The 14,167-nt window shown below is 51.6% G+C and overlaps 5 protein-coding genes across 5 annotated transcripts; 3 read left to right on the forward strand and 2 right to left on the reverse strand.

Moving 5' to 3' along the window:
• Positions 1-503: 503 nt before the first annotated feature.
• Positions 504-1,911, forward strand: MCYG_05051 (lipolytic enzyme; the record flags this gene model as incomplete). The annotated part of the gene is made up of 3 exons (XM_002847268.1): positions 504-868; positions 940-1,337; positions 1,511-1,911. The coding sequence occupies 3 exons, from the start codon at positions 504-506 to the stop codon at positions 1,909-1,911; spliced, it is 1,164 nt and encodes a 387-aa protein (XP_002847314.1).
• A 353-nt stretch (positions 1,912-2,264) lies between these two features.
• On the reverse strand, positions 2,265-3,743 carry MCYG_05052 (cercosporin toxin biosynthesis protein; the record flags this gene model as incomplete). The annotated part of the gene is made up of 2 exons (XM_002847269.1): positions 2,265-2,296; positions 2,531-3,743. The coding sequence occupies 2 exons, from the start codon at positions 3,741-3,743 to the stop codon at positions 2,265-2,267; spliced, it is 1,245 nt and encodes a 414-aa protein (XP_002847315.1).
• A 435-nt stretch (positions 3,744-4,178) lies between these two features.
• Positions 4,179-4,778, forward strand: MCYG_05053 (conserved hypothetical protein; the record flags this gene model as incomplete). The annotated part of the gene is made up of 3 exons (XM_002847270.1): positions 4,179-4,343; positions 4,461-4,657; positions 4,727-4,778. 3 exons carry the CDS (start codon positions 4,179-4,181, stop codon positions 4,776-4,778), a joined length of 414 nt encoding a protein of 137 aa, XP_002847316.1.
• Positions 4,779-5,169: 391 nt separating this feature from the next.
• MCYG_05054 (polyketide synthase for naphthopyrone YWA1) lies at positions 5,170-11,839 on the reverse strand (the record flags this gene model as incomplete). Its single annotated transcript, XM_002847271.1, has 5 exons — positions 5,170-6,831; positions 6,894-9,602; positions 9,654-11,132; positions 11,202-11,493; positions 11,550-11,839. 5 exons carry the CDS (start codon positions 11,837-11,839, stop codon positions 5,170-5,172), a joined length of 6,432 nt encoding a protein of 2,143 aa, XP_002847317.1.
• A 252-nt stretch (positions 11,840-12,091) lies between these two features.
• Positions 12,092-14,158, forward strand: MCYG_05055 (major facilitator superfamily transporter; the record flags this gene model as incomplete). Its single annotated transcript, XM_002847272.1, has 6 exons — positions 12,092-12,161; positions 12,464-12,636; positions 12,679-13,052; positions 13,107-13,285; positions 13,328-13,904; positions 13,927-14,158. The coding sequence occupies 6 exons, from the start codon at positions 12,092-12,094 to the stop codon at positions 14,156-14,158; spliced, it is 1,605 nt and encodes a 534-aa protein (XP_002847318.1).
• Between the last annotated feature and the right edge of the window lie 9 nt (positions 14,159-14,167).

Raw genomic sequence — 14,167 nt, forward strand, 5'->3', positions numbered from 1 at the left:
ACAGTCAACACCCACCGTACCAAGCAATTACACCGAGTTTCCCTGCTCAGATCTACCATTTGTAGGAACCAACGTCCTCCTCTTACAACACATCAAACCAACAACCCAACATATGTTCTTTTATTTTCACAGCTCGTCTGTTGTTGTTCCACAAAACTGAAGGGGAAGGGTGTCAAAGGTGTCACTTCAACCTGTTGATATCCTGCGTGGGTTTACTCTTTTGGCTCAGGCGTTTTAAAACCAAACATGGTCATCTTGGCCTGTTATCCAAGGATGGGCCGGGAAGGGACATAACGGCTATGTGATCGACGAAATATCAGCTACTATAACGCACATACTGTCACAACGGCCTAATGTGGTTCTCCTATATGCTGGGACTAATGATATGGATAAGAATATAAACCCAGAAGATTCACCTAATCGGCTAAGCAGGCTGATTGACAAGATAACTGCGGCTTGTCCTGATGCGGTTATATTTGTTTCCAAGCTGATACCCTCTAGTAATGAAAATACCCAGGCGCGCAGTGGATTTCAATACTGCCCTTCCAGAGATAGTGGGGAAGCGCGTCTCTGCCGGGTACAAGGTGTTCCTTATGGATGGGTATTCCCCGCTGTCATTTGTTGCAAATGACTTTGCGGATAGCCTTCATCCAAACGATCAGGGATACGGAAAACTGGCTACCGCCTGGTATAACGCGATAGCTTTCGCGGACAACCAACTCGGATGGATTTCGAAACCCGTAGCTGGCGGCGGGACCCGACCACACCTAATTCCTTGTGACAAAAACCCAATCTGGATTCCGAATGGAGAGATCGCGAACGGTGCAGGCCTTGGACAAGACTTGTATCCTTATCTGACCTGTGGAGAGTATGAGTCTTCTTTAATTTTCACACTTTTGCCATTAATTTTATAGTTTTTAACAAAGTCTTTTGAACTAGAAAACGGGGCGATGAAGGCACATGCGTCTGCGGCAGTCGTATTGATGGCCCTACCGGTTCTGACGACATGGATGTGCCTAAAGAAGGATCCAATTGCCATGATATGAGTTATGACCCTACCCATGCTGTCCATTTTGCGGACCTAGATGGTGATGGACGTGCTGAGTTTCTCTGGGTGGGCTCAAAAGGTGAAGTTACCGCCTTCTACAACCAAGGCCTTCCGGGGGGCCAGCAGTCGACAAATGGCGCGCAAGTAGGCTGGTGGCCGGCAGGAGTTATTGCAAGCGGGGTGGGTGCAACCCCTTATCAGGTTCACTTCGCTGATCTTAACGGTGACGGGCGCGCTGAATATATTCATGTGCATCGAAACGGTTCCGCCTCCGTCTGGCTCAACCAAGGTCAGTACGACGGTGGCAAGACGCCAGCCAACGTCGGCTGGTATGAACAGGGCTTGGTGGCTAGTGGAATTGGAGCTCCTGACTCCACGGTTCGCTTTGCTGACCTCAACGGCGATGGTCGTGCTACATATCTGTTAACTCTAAGGGTGCTGCTACTGTTTACCTTAATCTAGGTCCCAAACCCGGCTCTGATCCCCGAGGTGCGCAGGTAGCATGGCTACCACAGAAACAGACTGCGATGGGTGTAGGAGGGGAGCGACACCAAATTATGTTCGCCGACATCAACGGTGACGGCAAGGCGGACCATCTCTTCTTCCCAAACTACCCTCCGCTTGGGTCCGGCGACGGGGGCCGAGGGAATGTGCAAATGTGGCGCAATGGCGGCGGGCCGGACGACGGGCCGCACGCGGCAGAGCCTGTATGGTATCCTGAGGGCGAGATTGCGACGGGAGATGGCACGCCGCCGTACCAGGTGATGTTCGCAGATCTGAACGGCGACGGAAGGGCAGAATATATTGAGGTGAATAGGGATACGAGCGCAGTCAAGGCATATCTCAACGCCTGTCCAAAGTAGTATACAGCACAAGTTACTATTTGATGAAGCATCGTTAGATTAGGAATCAGTGTGTATGTAGTATCTTGAGTAGATAGGATTGCGAGAAGATTATACAGTTATTTAGTTTGGCAGACAGGAAATTTATCACCATCTAAGGAGAACAGAGGTGAGGGGAAGATTTAAATATGTACCAAAACAACAGCTAACAATTACTGACAGAAACGAAGCACATGTACTCAAATGCACCTGCTAGCGGCATATATTAAAATGTTGGGGCTGAAAATTGGGTTGATATAAGCGGCCCGAGGGGTTATCCACATATCGGAATTTAGAGATTTTTTCGGAATTGTGGCCTTACTTGTTATGCAATATCACGTGATACTAAATAACCTGGTCACATGACCTAGTAGGGGATATAATATAAGGGAGTATATTCATAAGACAACCAATATATACGTAAATACTACGTATAGGTAGTCGGATTAGTACCTTTGGTATCTCCTCTGTTGTAAATATAGACATATAGACTCGCTATAAACTTATTCCCTAGGGAGTACCAGGTAGTTATAAGGCCCAACGTGGTAGGAGCCATTATTACTCGGCACAAGGAGCACTCTCTTCTATCCGATATACTGACTGCACTCCTCAAATGGCTTTTGTCCAAACAATTTGCGTCCCCCAATGTAGCTCCTACGAATGCTGGCTCCAGCAAATTCGCGCATGGCCTTTTCAAACTCCCCAATGCTCTCTGCCGAGATTCCCTCGGTAGCAATTGTCCTAGCGAGACTGGCGCCGTCCACCAGCGCCGTCACAGCGCCTACACCTCCGCAAGGGCTCATCGCGTGGACGGCGTCCCCAATCACCGTAGCCTTGTCCGACGGCACCCAAGGCTTGATGTCCGGGCTCGCTGACAGGACCCTGAGCAGGCTGGACTGCGTCTTGTCCTGTAGGTGTAGGATAGAGCGGATGCGGGGGTCCCAGCAGTCGGTGACGCGGAGCGATATCGCCGCTGCGTCTGCCCCTGTGTATTTGGACAGCGGCACGCCGTTTGGGAGGTTGAAGATGTGCTTTCGTGCAATAAGGACCCAGTACATGTAGTCTGCCGGCACGTATTCGTCGAATCCATCGTTTCTCCTGGGGAAGCGGATGGGTTCCAGCAGAAGCGTCACGGCCGTGTCGTCGAAGTCGAGCGTCTGCGTTATGGGCGTGCGGTCGACAACAAGCGTCATCCACCGCATGGCGCGCGCGGGAAACCATTCGACCAGCTCTGGGGTGATGAGTGTCTTGCCGTAGATACACATGCCTTCGGTGTCGAGAGGCTCATTACCTGGGAGGAACTGGCTTCTCGTCACGGAGCCCCTGCCGTCGGCGCCGACTAAGAAGCGGCCGCTAGCAGTCGTGCCGTCCTGGAAGTATGCGATGACCGCCCCAGCAACGATTTCATAGCGGGCCAGCTCCTTGCCGTACGATATCTTGTCCTCCAGGCCAGTCAGCAGGATATCTCGCAGCACCTTGCGGTCGCAGGTATACGGTTTCAACCCCTTTCGAGCAGGGCCGCCGCCGGCCCTGCTGGCGAACACGGAGCCGTCGATGGCATTGATGTCAGTCTCGCCGAGTTCAGCGATGCTACATGTCTTTTCGAACCGCTCCCACAGCTCTGGCGAAAGTGTCTCCTTTAGCGCATTCGCGCCCTCGCCGCCCAGGCGTAGCCGATAGCCCTGGGGCCTCCAAGATGCGTTTGCGTCGCGTTCAAAGACCCGGAACGGGATACCTGCCTTGTAGAGGCCCTGCGCTAGACACAGCCCACCAAGTCCTCCGCCGATGATTAGGATATCTCCGTCCGCTCCCATTATGCGCGTAAGCAGAATTTAGATAGGAATTGAAAAGTATTCGGCCAAGGTATACTCCCCCAAATGCTTTAATTTTAATTTTTATTTATTTTTTATAGAGCGCTTAGGGGATCGAGAGCTTCCAATATACGATTGTGTGAGCCATTTCCCCGTCCATTTGACTCGTCTCCCCGGGTCCCGGGCCAGTGTTTCGTGGAATAGATAGGTAGGTAACCAGGTATGGCTTCAAGCCCGACCATCGATGCAGCCAAACCCGAAGGCCGACCGGTTACCTCTGAGCCCCAGCGGGACCACGGGTATATATCTATATCTCTTGCTGCGGCCGTCTATGAGGAGGTTGAAGGGTTGCTGCTTTCCTCGAAATATCTGCTGCTGTATTGGTTTTCGTGCTGGTTAGCTATTCCCAACAATAAGTAACTAAGGTAGTTAACAGTCATGGAGAACGGACACCAAGCCAAGCAGCCGATGCTCTGCCTCACAATATGTGCTTATCGTAAAGGGGGAATGGACGAGGAAGCGTACCGCAGCTATATGACAAAGGTCCACGCGCCATTAGTCCAGGGCCTCATGGTGAAGCACGGAATTGATAAGTTCAGCATGGTGAGTAGAAATGGTCTCTCGCTGCTGTCGACTAGCCCGCTCGTCTTTCTGGCGCCTACCCTAGGTAGTATTTACGGTGTGAAGTTGGCCTGCAGACCTAACTCATGGCTTGAATAGACACACAATCCGCTCTCTACCCGCTCTTTGATGGGCAGGATATTTGATCCTCAGTTCTCCAACATGGCCGACTATGACTGCATTGTCCAGGTTCAGTTTCGCAATATCGAACAATTCGTGGCGCTCAAGGAGGATCCCTTGTACAAGCAAGCCGTCTTTGCGGACCACAACAAGTTCGCCGATACCAACAGATCAAAGTGAGACCTCAGCAGCCCAGGCCCCCCCGTTATGGTGTGATTGTTACTAACTGGCCACCTCCCCTTTAGGATGACCATTGGTTGGGTGCAGGACTTTTTGCGAGATGGAGCACTTGTGTGATGTATTATTTGATCTTTATCTTTATAACTACCGTTACGGAATATGTACATAATCTCTGCCCAGCCCCCCGGACCCACCCTTGGGCCTTTCTATCCTTTTAGTGTAGTAGGGAAGCACTGTGCCTGGACATAAGTCGTATATTCCCAAAGCGCTCAAAGCGACGCCAGGACGGCCTAATTCGACTATATTTTCCCGTTTGAATCCGTCAAGGGTAAAAAATGCGAATTCAGAATCAATAACAGAGAGCTTATAAATTATTACTTCTAATTCAACATTATATCCGATCTATTTCGTATATACACAATAGAGCCTCACCTGCGACCCAAGCCTTACACCTATCCCTTACGCACATCTCCCAAAACTGGTCCGAAATATCAGGGAGGGTAAGGTTTTAAACCCCCATGGACTTGGCAAGGAACCGGCTTAACCTGAGGCCCTGAGGGCCTTCCATCATGGTAAAGTGATTTGCCCCATGTAAGACCTCTATCCTCAAGCTTTCCATCCCAACTAGTCTATCCCACCCATTTGGGCCGAAGTTGGTGCGGCTATTTAGTAACCACTTCATCTCACGGGTATCGTCAGGCCGCTCCTCCAGCCTCTTCCCTCCAGTCGACTGGTAGACTCCGTTTGAAGCCCAGATGGCGTGCGTTTTAGGCGCCGTTCCCGATGCGAATGGGGTAGGCTCATAACGGGCCAGTGCGTCGATGAAGGCGAGGAAGTGAGGTAACAGCCACTCAGGCATAGGTTTAGAACCGCCAGAGCCAAACATGCCGGCGTCATTGAGGAAGTGGTACATGCGTACGGGGAGTTTTTCGAGGCGTATTGGGTTGGGTGAATCAATTAGGATTAATGAGGCAACTTGCTCACCCGCTACCATCAGTGTGGCCGCGGCGTCGTAGGCACAGATACCTCCTGCTGACCACCCGCCCAAATAGTACGGCCCATGAGCCTGTCGCCGGCGGATCTCGGCCAAATATGGGGCTGTCATGTCTTGCAGTGCACATTTCAAGTCTTGAGGCCGTTTCAAGTAGGGGCAGTTAAGGCCAACTATGGCAACACTAGGTGCGACAGGGGGGAGAATGGCGTATGAGGTTGCCGAACCAGAGCCGTCAGGAAAGAGGAAGAGGACCTTCTGCGCCGTCGCAAGATTTCCCTGGAGCAGGACTGACGTTGCTGTTGGAATGGTAGTAGGAGTGCTTGTACAAATGATAGACGTTGGTGCTGTCGTTATAGGGCTGGGGTTATCGGGCCCTGCGGAGTTGTCAAGAAGCTTCCTTCGGATAGTTGTCATGTCGTCATCAGAGAAGAACTCTGTAGGGAGATCAATATTCAGTTCCTCTCGCAGCCTCCCGAGTATACTTAGGGACATGAGGGAGTCAAGGCCCAGCTCAGTAAGGGATGGTGCATTCCACACCTCTTCCACCTCGACTCCGAGCCCTTCAGCCAGAATAGTGCAGATTTCGGATAGGGAAGGACTATCCTCGCGCATTGATTCTCGCTCCTTGTCTCTCTGGTCTACATCTGTGGCATCGCTAGGTGTGTAGGCAACGTCGTCATCGCAGGAAAACCCCAAACCTGGAGTCGAGGATTTGGAATTGTCTTCGGAAGCGCCTGCCAGCCTAGTCCCGGTGCCGAGGAAGATCTTAAGATCCCTCACCGTCGGATATTCCACGAAGAGAGCTGAGCCCACGTTGATATTTAGTTCCTCCCTAAACCTACCACAAATAGACAGGGCCTGGAGCGAGTCAACTCCAACATCCGTAAATACAAGGTCATTCGTCAGCTCGACCATGGCAATGCCGGTCTCTTCTGCAATTATATTTAACGCCCGCACGATTAGAAAGGGCTCCGGAACCCTGTCTCTTTGTGGAGATACTAGAGCCTGCCCATTCCTTGACATCAGGGCGTTCTCTGGTCGGCTGATGACAGCTTTCTGAGGGGCTCCAGGACGCCCGCTGACGACAGTGGTTGTCTCCTTTGCTGTATTCATCCTGGCACCGATGCTGGGATTAGGGAGAAGGATGTCCAACACCTTGCGGGGCACCGCTTGGAACTAAGAAAAAGTTAGCAATAGACATATAGGCTTGTTGGGAAGACGCCCTCGTATATGCTTACCGCCACGCCTTGGTTTACACCAACGATAGAATCACCCTGGAAAATATAGACGTCACCAGCGTATCGTTTCCCGTCCAAGGACTCCATCTTGACGTATGTGTCATATGTGCCTTCAGCGGAGGGCTTAACCGCGCATCGAATTGATTCCCAACCATGGTTAAGGAACACATGCGACTTATAGTCGAACGACTCTGTAGCATTCATGATAAAGCCCGATAGATGGCCGAGACTGTCAATATAGTAAGGGTTGGCATAGAAGCATGTGCTTTTATCCTTGAATGTGACACGGGCCGTGGCTTCGTGGTCTTTACTATCTAGATAGACCTCATCAATTCCCTGAAAGCCCTGTCCATACTCGACACAGTTTTCAAACAGCTTGTACGCTATTCCACGCTTGATTAGATGGGAGCTACCGTTGTGGGCGGCATCCCGCAGTTTTTTCATCCGCGACTGTACAAGATGCGCAATACGCTTCCATTCAGATACCCAGGAATCAGAGTCTCCGAATCGAAGCATACAGGTGGCATACTCCACTGCTTTCTCACCGCTCGAGTCAAGACTGTAGAAGTCAACGCTAGCTGTTTGAGAGGCCCAGTCGGCCTCGACGGATGTACGGAAGAGTTCCGACTTTCCTGGGGTCTGCATAAGCAGAGGCTTTGTGGTGGCCATGTCGGCAACTTCGACGCCGCGGTTAGCCTTTATAGGATTGGACTTATGCAAATAGTTGCCCAGAGTTACAGCAATGTCATAATAGACGGAAGAAGGACATAGCATTGCGCCATTCACCTTGTGTGCCTCAAAAATGGCCCGAAAGTCGGGATGAGAGATGTCCGACTCTATGAGCACAGACGATTTGCTTGATCCATGTTCCAAGTGCAGGATCTTCTGGCACGTAGCAGACAAGAAGTCGGGTGTAGCTGGAGGCTTTTGAGGTTCGGTTATGGCGGCAGGAGGGTCTCCCTTGGCCAGGCACCAGTCATGGACGTATTGGATCCAATGATTCTTGTAGTCCCACTGGTAAGCGGGCAGCGGGACAATATTTTGGAATGCGTCGAAGTCTCGGTGGTATTCTCCCCACTGAATATCCAGTCCAGCTTGATAGAGGGTCCGAAGAGCATTAGATAATGTTGCCCAAAGGCCCTCACTCTTCCGGGTAGAGGCAATTGTTCTGGTGCATGACCCAATACTAGCCTTCAACATTCCTATAACAACGGGATCTGGTCCAATTTCCAAGCAGATCGTGTCTTCGGATACGATCTTTTGGGAGAGAGCAGATTGGATAGAACCGGCAAGGTTAACCATCTCACGGCAATGACGGGTGAGATATTCTATTCCAAGCTGGTCCTCTGAAGTGATGACAGCTGCCAATAGGGGCGAGAGAAGGGGTACCGTGAGCTTCCCAAATTTGATCCCACGAGTGAGTTTCTGAAATTCGTCGAGGACTGGTTCTACCTGAGAACTGTGGAAGGCAAAATTGGTCTTTAATCTGCTTGTCTTGATACCAGACAACCCTAGTGCCTCTTGGGCGCGGTCAACATCGGCCATAGGGCCAGTGACAACAGTCTGATCAGGCGTATTAATGCACGCAACCTCTAGGCGATGGTCTTGCAAGACTTGGGTGAGTGCGGTTACGGGGGCTTTGACAGCGAGCATAACGTGGGTTCCAGCTGAGCAACGATCCTGCATTATACGAGCTCGTGTCCCAACTAGGAACACGGCGTCGCGAGCCGAGAGCACCCCAGCAATGTGCAGAGCCGCATATTCGCCGAGACTGTGTCCGACCACCAGGCTGGGAACAATCCCAAATGACTCCCAGAGCCGAGCTAGCGCGATCTCAAAGCAGGTCAAGGCCAGCTGCGTCGCCTGTGGGGAGTGATGCATTGTCTCATAAGTTGTACTGTCGTTGATCAGGGCCATGAACGAATCAAACCCGAAACTTCTGCCAATGCCATTTAGGCGCCGCAGCTCCTCACGAAAGACGCTAAAGGAAGCGAAGAGATGCTTTCCCATCCCTTGGTAGATTGACCCTTGCCCAGTAAACGCGAAAGTGACCCCGGGGATCTTCCGGGGCACAGGTCGGATGTCCAAACTAGCAGACTTCTCTAGAGCGGTTTTCACGTCGGTGATGGTCCGCCCAGTAACAGAGAGCCGATAGTTATGGTGAATTCGGCGAGCTGTCGTTGTGTAGGCAAGGCTCCCAAGAGATATCTCAGGGTTTCTTCGGAGGTGCTCTGCAAGGTGCTTGGCATTCTGGCGAAGCGACTGGCTACTTCGGGCTGACACAGTAATTACGTGGAAACTCCTAGGGTCCGCCGATGCCTGGAGCTCGAATTCAGCAGGAGGATCCTCCAAAAGAAGCGCCGAGTTCCCGCCAGCCGCGCTGAAGTTGTTGAGGAAGGCCATCCGCCTACCACCCGCCGGTCGCTGCCATGGCGTCGCTTCTAAAGCGATATTGATACCGCGTTCCTTCAAATCTGCCGGAAACCTGGAGTTGAGCTTGGTCTTAATGCCACAGTGAGGCGGAATTATGCTGTTTTTCATCATCAGTATCACTTTTATGAGTGATGTTATACCGGATCCCGACCCGCCATGGCCGATGTTGGCCTTAGCGGAACCAAGATATAGTGGTCGCTCCGCAGTGCGGCCAGACTGGCTGCCCGTAAAGACATCTAGGACTGACCGCATCTCTGCTGAATCACCGGCTTGTGTCTACTCAAAGTGTCAGTTTCAAGACGCTACTGGAGGCTTGTTATGACTTACTCCTGTACCATGCATTTCAATATAGCTCACATCCAGAGAATCACGGCCAGCATCATTGAGGACGTGACGGAAAATGGCCGACTGTGCGCCAATGTGTGGGCGAGTGATGGACTCGGCCTCTGCGGAATGGTTGGTGTAGGCGCCGCAAATTACAGCCTGGATGGGATCTTTGTCGGCCAGTGCGTCCTCAAGCCTCTTCAGAACCACGGTCCCGACAGCATCTGCCCGGCAGTATCCATCAGCTCCATCATCAAACGTCTTGCAGTTTCCGGTGCGAGATAGGAAGTGGCCCTTGTCCAAGCCAGCAAAGTTGTCGGGGTTAGTCATGACGTTGGTACCCCCGGCAATAGCAGTGTCACAGTCGTTCCTCCAAAGAGAATTACAGGCTATGTGAATGGCAGCAGCGCTAGATGAGCAGGCTGTATCAATGCTAATACTGGGCCCAGAGAACTTGAAGTAGTAATTAATACGCCCTGGTGTGAACGCGCGGTTGCCACCGGGGATAAAGTAGGTCCCAATACTCTGCCCGCTGTTAACTTCTCGCCAGTCATCACTAGTCATGCCGTAAAATATGCCTACTCGATCTCGTTGGGTGGAGGGAGTCCTATCTGGGACAACGCCGGCCATCTCGAGGGCCTCGTAGGCGGTCAGTAAAGCGAGTCTCTGGCCGGGGTCGCTCTGGTCCGCTTCCTTGGGAGAAAGATTAAAGAAACGACAATCGAAAAGGCCGGGTTCGTTGATGAAGCAACCATATCGGACTTGCGAGGTGTTCTTCTTCTTTCCGGTCGGGTGGTAATGTGTGTTGAGATTAAATCGGTCGGGTGGGATTTCACGGTGAACGTCCCGTCCTTCGCAGAGGAGCTTCCAAAGACTGTCTGCATCTGCGGCCTCAGGAAATCTCCCTGCATACCCGATGATAGCTATATTGGATTGTTCTGGCCGCCCACTACACCTCGTTTGCAAATGTGGTGTGTCAAGGTTTGGGGTACTTTCTATGTTTTCGACCTTGGCGGAGATGCCTTCAATCTCATTGAGAGCGCTAGCCAGACTCTGGGAAGCGTTCGTGCCAACTGACAAGATAACCCACCGAGCGCATAAAGACGCTCGGGCAGCAGTATTAATGGATTTAGTGATTATATCCAGGCGGAGAGGCTCCCTAAGAATCTCTCCTAGCGACGTATGAAGTAGAGCCCCAAAGGTAGAAGCCCGGATGTGCTCGCCCGTAACGCTGGAGACAACGGGAAGTTTCGTGGCGGTCTTGGCGGCTGTCTCTGGGAGGGTTCCTAGAATTTCTTCGATATCTGATTCGGTGTGTAGATGAGAATCGTGATATGGAGCAAAAACTGGGGCCGGGATAGGCTTAACATCGCCCATGATGGGTGAGTTAAAGAGGTCTTTCAGGACCCTAGGAGGGCCACAAATAGTAACACTGCACGGAGCTACAATTCCAATAAATGGCCTGAATCCAATGGGTAAGTTCTGCTTATCGTTAGCTAGGCTATAGAATTAAAAACATCCTTGTATGGAAGGAGAAAGAGGGAGGCTTACCGCTGATTGGGAGAACTGTTCGATCCGTGAAGCAGCGAGGTCGACCTGCAACTTCGGAACTATATAGGACCAATTCTTATTCCTATCGGTATCGTTCTCTAGAAGTCGACGAGTTTTGGTGACGTGGAGGCCTGTGCGATATGCAATTACCACTGCCTCTATTGCCAAAGACACAAGCTCGCCTGCGGTAGACGCGGATGCAACGGCACATGCGGCGAGCTGGCCTGTACATAGGCCAATCAGGGTGTGGCTTTGGCCTGTAGGATATGGCCTGGAGCCATCTCCATAGTAGCTGATTAATGTTAGAATCTATAAAGAAAGGAGTATGGGTTCCAGACTCTATCATACCTTATGAAGCTACCGAGCTGGTAAATTGCCGTCAAAGTACTAGCAAGGACAGGGGTAGAGTCTAGGTCCGTTGAATAAGAGGCGAGTAGGTCGGCTATCCCGGAGAAGCGCGGCAGTAACTCTTGGATCTCACGACTCTGCCGGGTGATCTCTTGCCGTAATGTAATGTGCGTCTTCTCAAAGAAGGATAAAAGTAAAGGGCCATCTTTAATTCGAAGCAGCTGGCGCAAGCCAGGAACGAAGTCATTGGTCTGGTCTCCAAAGAGACAGAGGCATTCTTGGCTCTTCATACTACCTCCACACGCTCTAGTGGCTGGGGAGAGTATCATCAAGGTGGAAAGAATGGAGGTGATCTACACTGCAAGAAGGGTTATGAGGCAGCCGAAGGCTCAACCTTTCCATATATAGCATAACCACATTCTCCATTGTCAGTGTTATCTTCTGGTATTAGGACAGTGTCTAGGGAGAGGCCCGACACCCGAAGCCCGCTCTAATGGGCCCCCTAGCCGGATCCCGGGTATCTGGTCAAGTTCCACCTCACCATGTATGAGCTGAAGCCAAGGCGGGCATTTCCAACCCTAGACGGCACTCGGTGTTCATGGAGAGACAAAGGTATGCGGGTCTGGACATTGCCACGACCGGAGCCCCAACATAAGTGATTTAGTAATATGATAATAACGTTATCACCGATGGGGGCCAGGTACCTAGTATTGTGTCAACTCTAGGGCAAAACCAACCGCTGCATCATTTATTAAAAAACAGTAGACCCATAATATCAAAACAAGTCGTGCCGTTCTAGCTCTTCTGCCGATAATAGCATCGGATACTGGGACAAATTTCTATAGCGCTTGTTTTGATCAAGAATAGCATCGACTCTTCTCCTAGTGTTAAAGAATAATAAAATGTGAGTCAAGGGTTTGAGGTTACAGATTCGAGCCAGCGACTAATGCCTATCCCTTCAACTAAGGGCCATGACGGAAACCGCCACACCGCCATCACTGCCCACAGGGCCCCGGCTGGCCTTAATTGTCTGTTTCGCATGCATTGCGCTTCTCCTCCAGGCTTTGGTACTTGCACCGCATCTCGAGTTATGGCAGACTAAGCTTTAACTGCTAATGGGCCCGAATAGGACACGACCATTGTTTCGACAGCAATTCCAGCCATCTCGGAGGAGTTTAAAACCACCCAGGATGTCGGTTGGTATGGCTCCGCCTACTTCCTGACCATGTGTGCCTTTCAGATCTCCTGGGGTCGGGTATACACTTTCTATGACCTTAAGACGACGTACATTGTGGCCATTGTTATCTTCGAGGTGGGTAGTTTGTTGTGCGCCGTCGCACCTACTTCGACCACTTTCATCGTGGGACGCGCCTTTGCCGGCCTAGGCGCTGGAGGGGTTTTCTCTGGCAGCTTCGTCACTATCGCCTTCAGCGTCCCATTGGCGAAGCGGCCGCTCTATGCTAGTTGTCTTGGCACAGTGTATGGCGTTGCTAGCATTCTAGGGTGAGCATTCGTGCCTCAGACAAATTGAACGACTTGCTAACGGCTATCATACAGACCGCCCATAGGTGGTGTGTTCACCTCAAGACTAAGCTGGCGTGGTTGTTTCTATATGAACCTGCCCCTCGGTGCCATCGTGATCGCTGGGTTGATACCATTCTTTAAGTCCCCGCAGACATCGGCCCGGCTCGCAAGCCTGGCGCCTAAAGAGAAACTCAAGCGACTGGATCTAGCAGGTATGGTAATATTTGTCGTGGCCTTGACCTGTTTGCTTCTAGCCCTGCAATGGGGTGGCCAGACATACTCATGGTCAGACGGACGCATCATCGCTTTGCTAGTGCTCTTCGGGGTCACATTTATCGGATGGATAGCTTGGCAAGCACACCTAGGCCCAGTAGCTACCATTCCGCGGACAATAATTAGGCAGCGGAGTATGTTGTTTGCGTCGTTTTATTCCTTTACGCAGGGCGGCGTCAACTTTGGCATACTCTACTATGTGCCTCTTTGGTTCCAGGCCGTCAAGGGTCATGACGCCGTGCGTAGCGGCCTCGATATCGTGACATTCATCGCAGGAATGACGGTTACAATGATGATAACCGGGTACATTCTCACCAAAGGCGGCTACTCAGCGCCATTCATGGTCTTATGCGTCATCGTGGTCAGCGTTGCCTGTGGCCTGCTCACGACGTGGACCCCCAACTCGGGCGTTGCTAAGATTTTCGGCTACTTGACCTTGTACGGTCTCGGTCAAGGCTTTGGCTGGCAACAGCCCATTCTCATTGCACAGACCGTGCTTCCGGCGGCCCGATATTCCCACAGGAATGTCGCTCACAACCGTATGCAAGCTTCTCGGCGGTACTGTTTTTGTATCCATCAGCCAAAGCTTGTTCAACAACAAGCTGCGTGGCCTAGTTATCCAGCGTCTTCCACAGCTGGATCCAGATGACCTAATGACCAGTGGCGCCATCGAGCTGCGTTCCAGGCTGGACGCAAGCCTTATTCCAAAAGCTGCATCCTGTTATAACGACGCCCTAAGACGTCTGGTGTTGATGCTGGCCCTCAGTACCGCCAGCCTTGTTGCCGCTCTGGGGATTGATGGAGAAGCGTGACGAACAAGG

Source organism: Microsporum canis, genomic scaffold (assembly GCF_000151145.1).
Source record: "Microsporum canis CBS 113480 supercont1.4 genomic scaffold, whole genome shotgun sequence".
In the NCBI taxonomy this organism is placed as follows: domain Eukaryota; kingdom Fungi; phylum Ascomycota; class Eurotiomycetes; order Onygenales; family Arthrodermataceae; genus Microsporum; species Microsporum canis.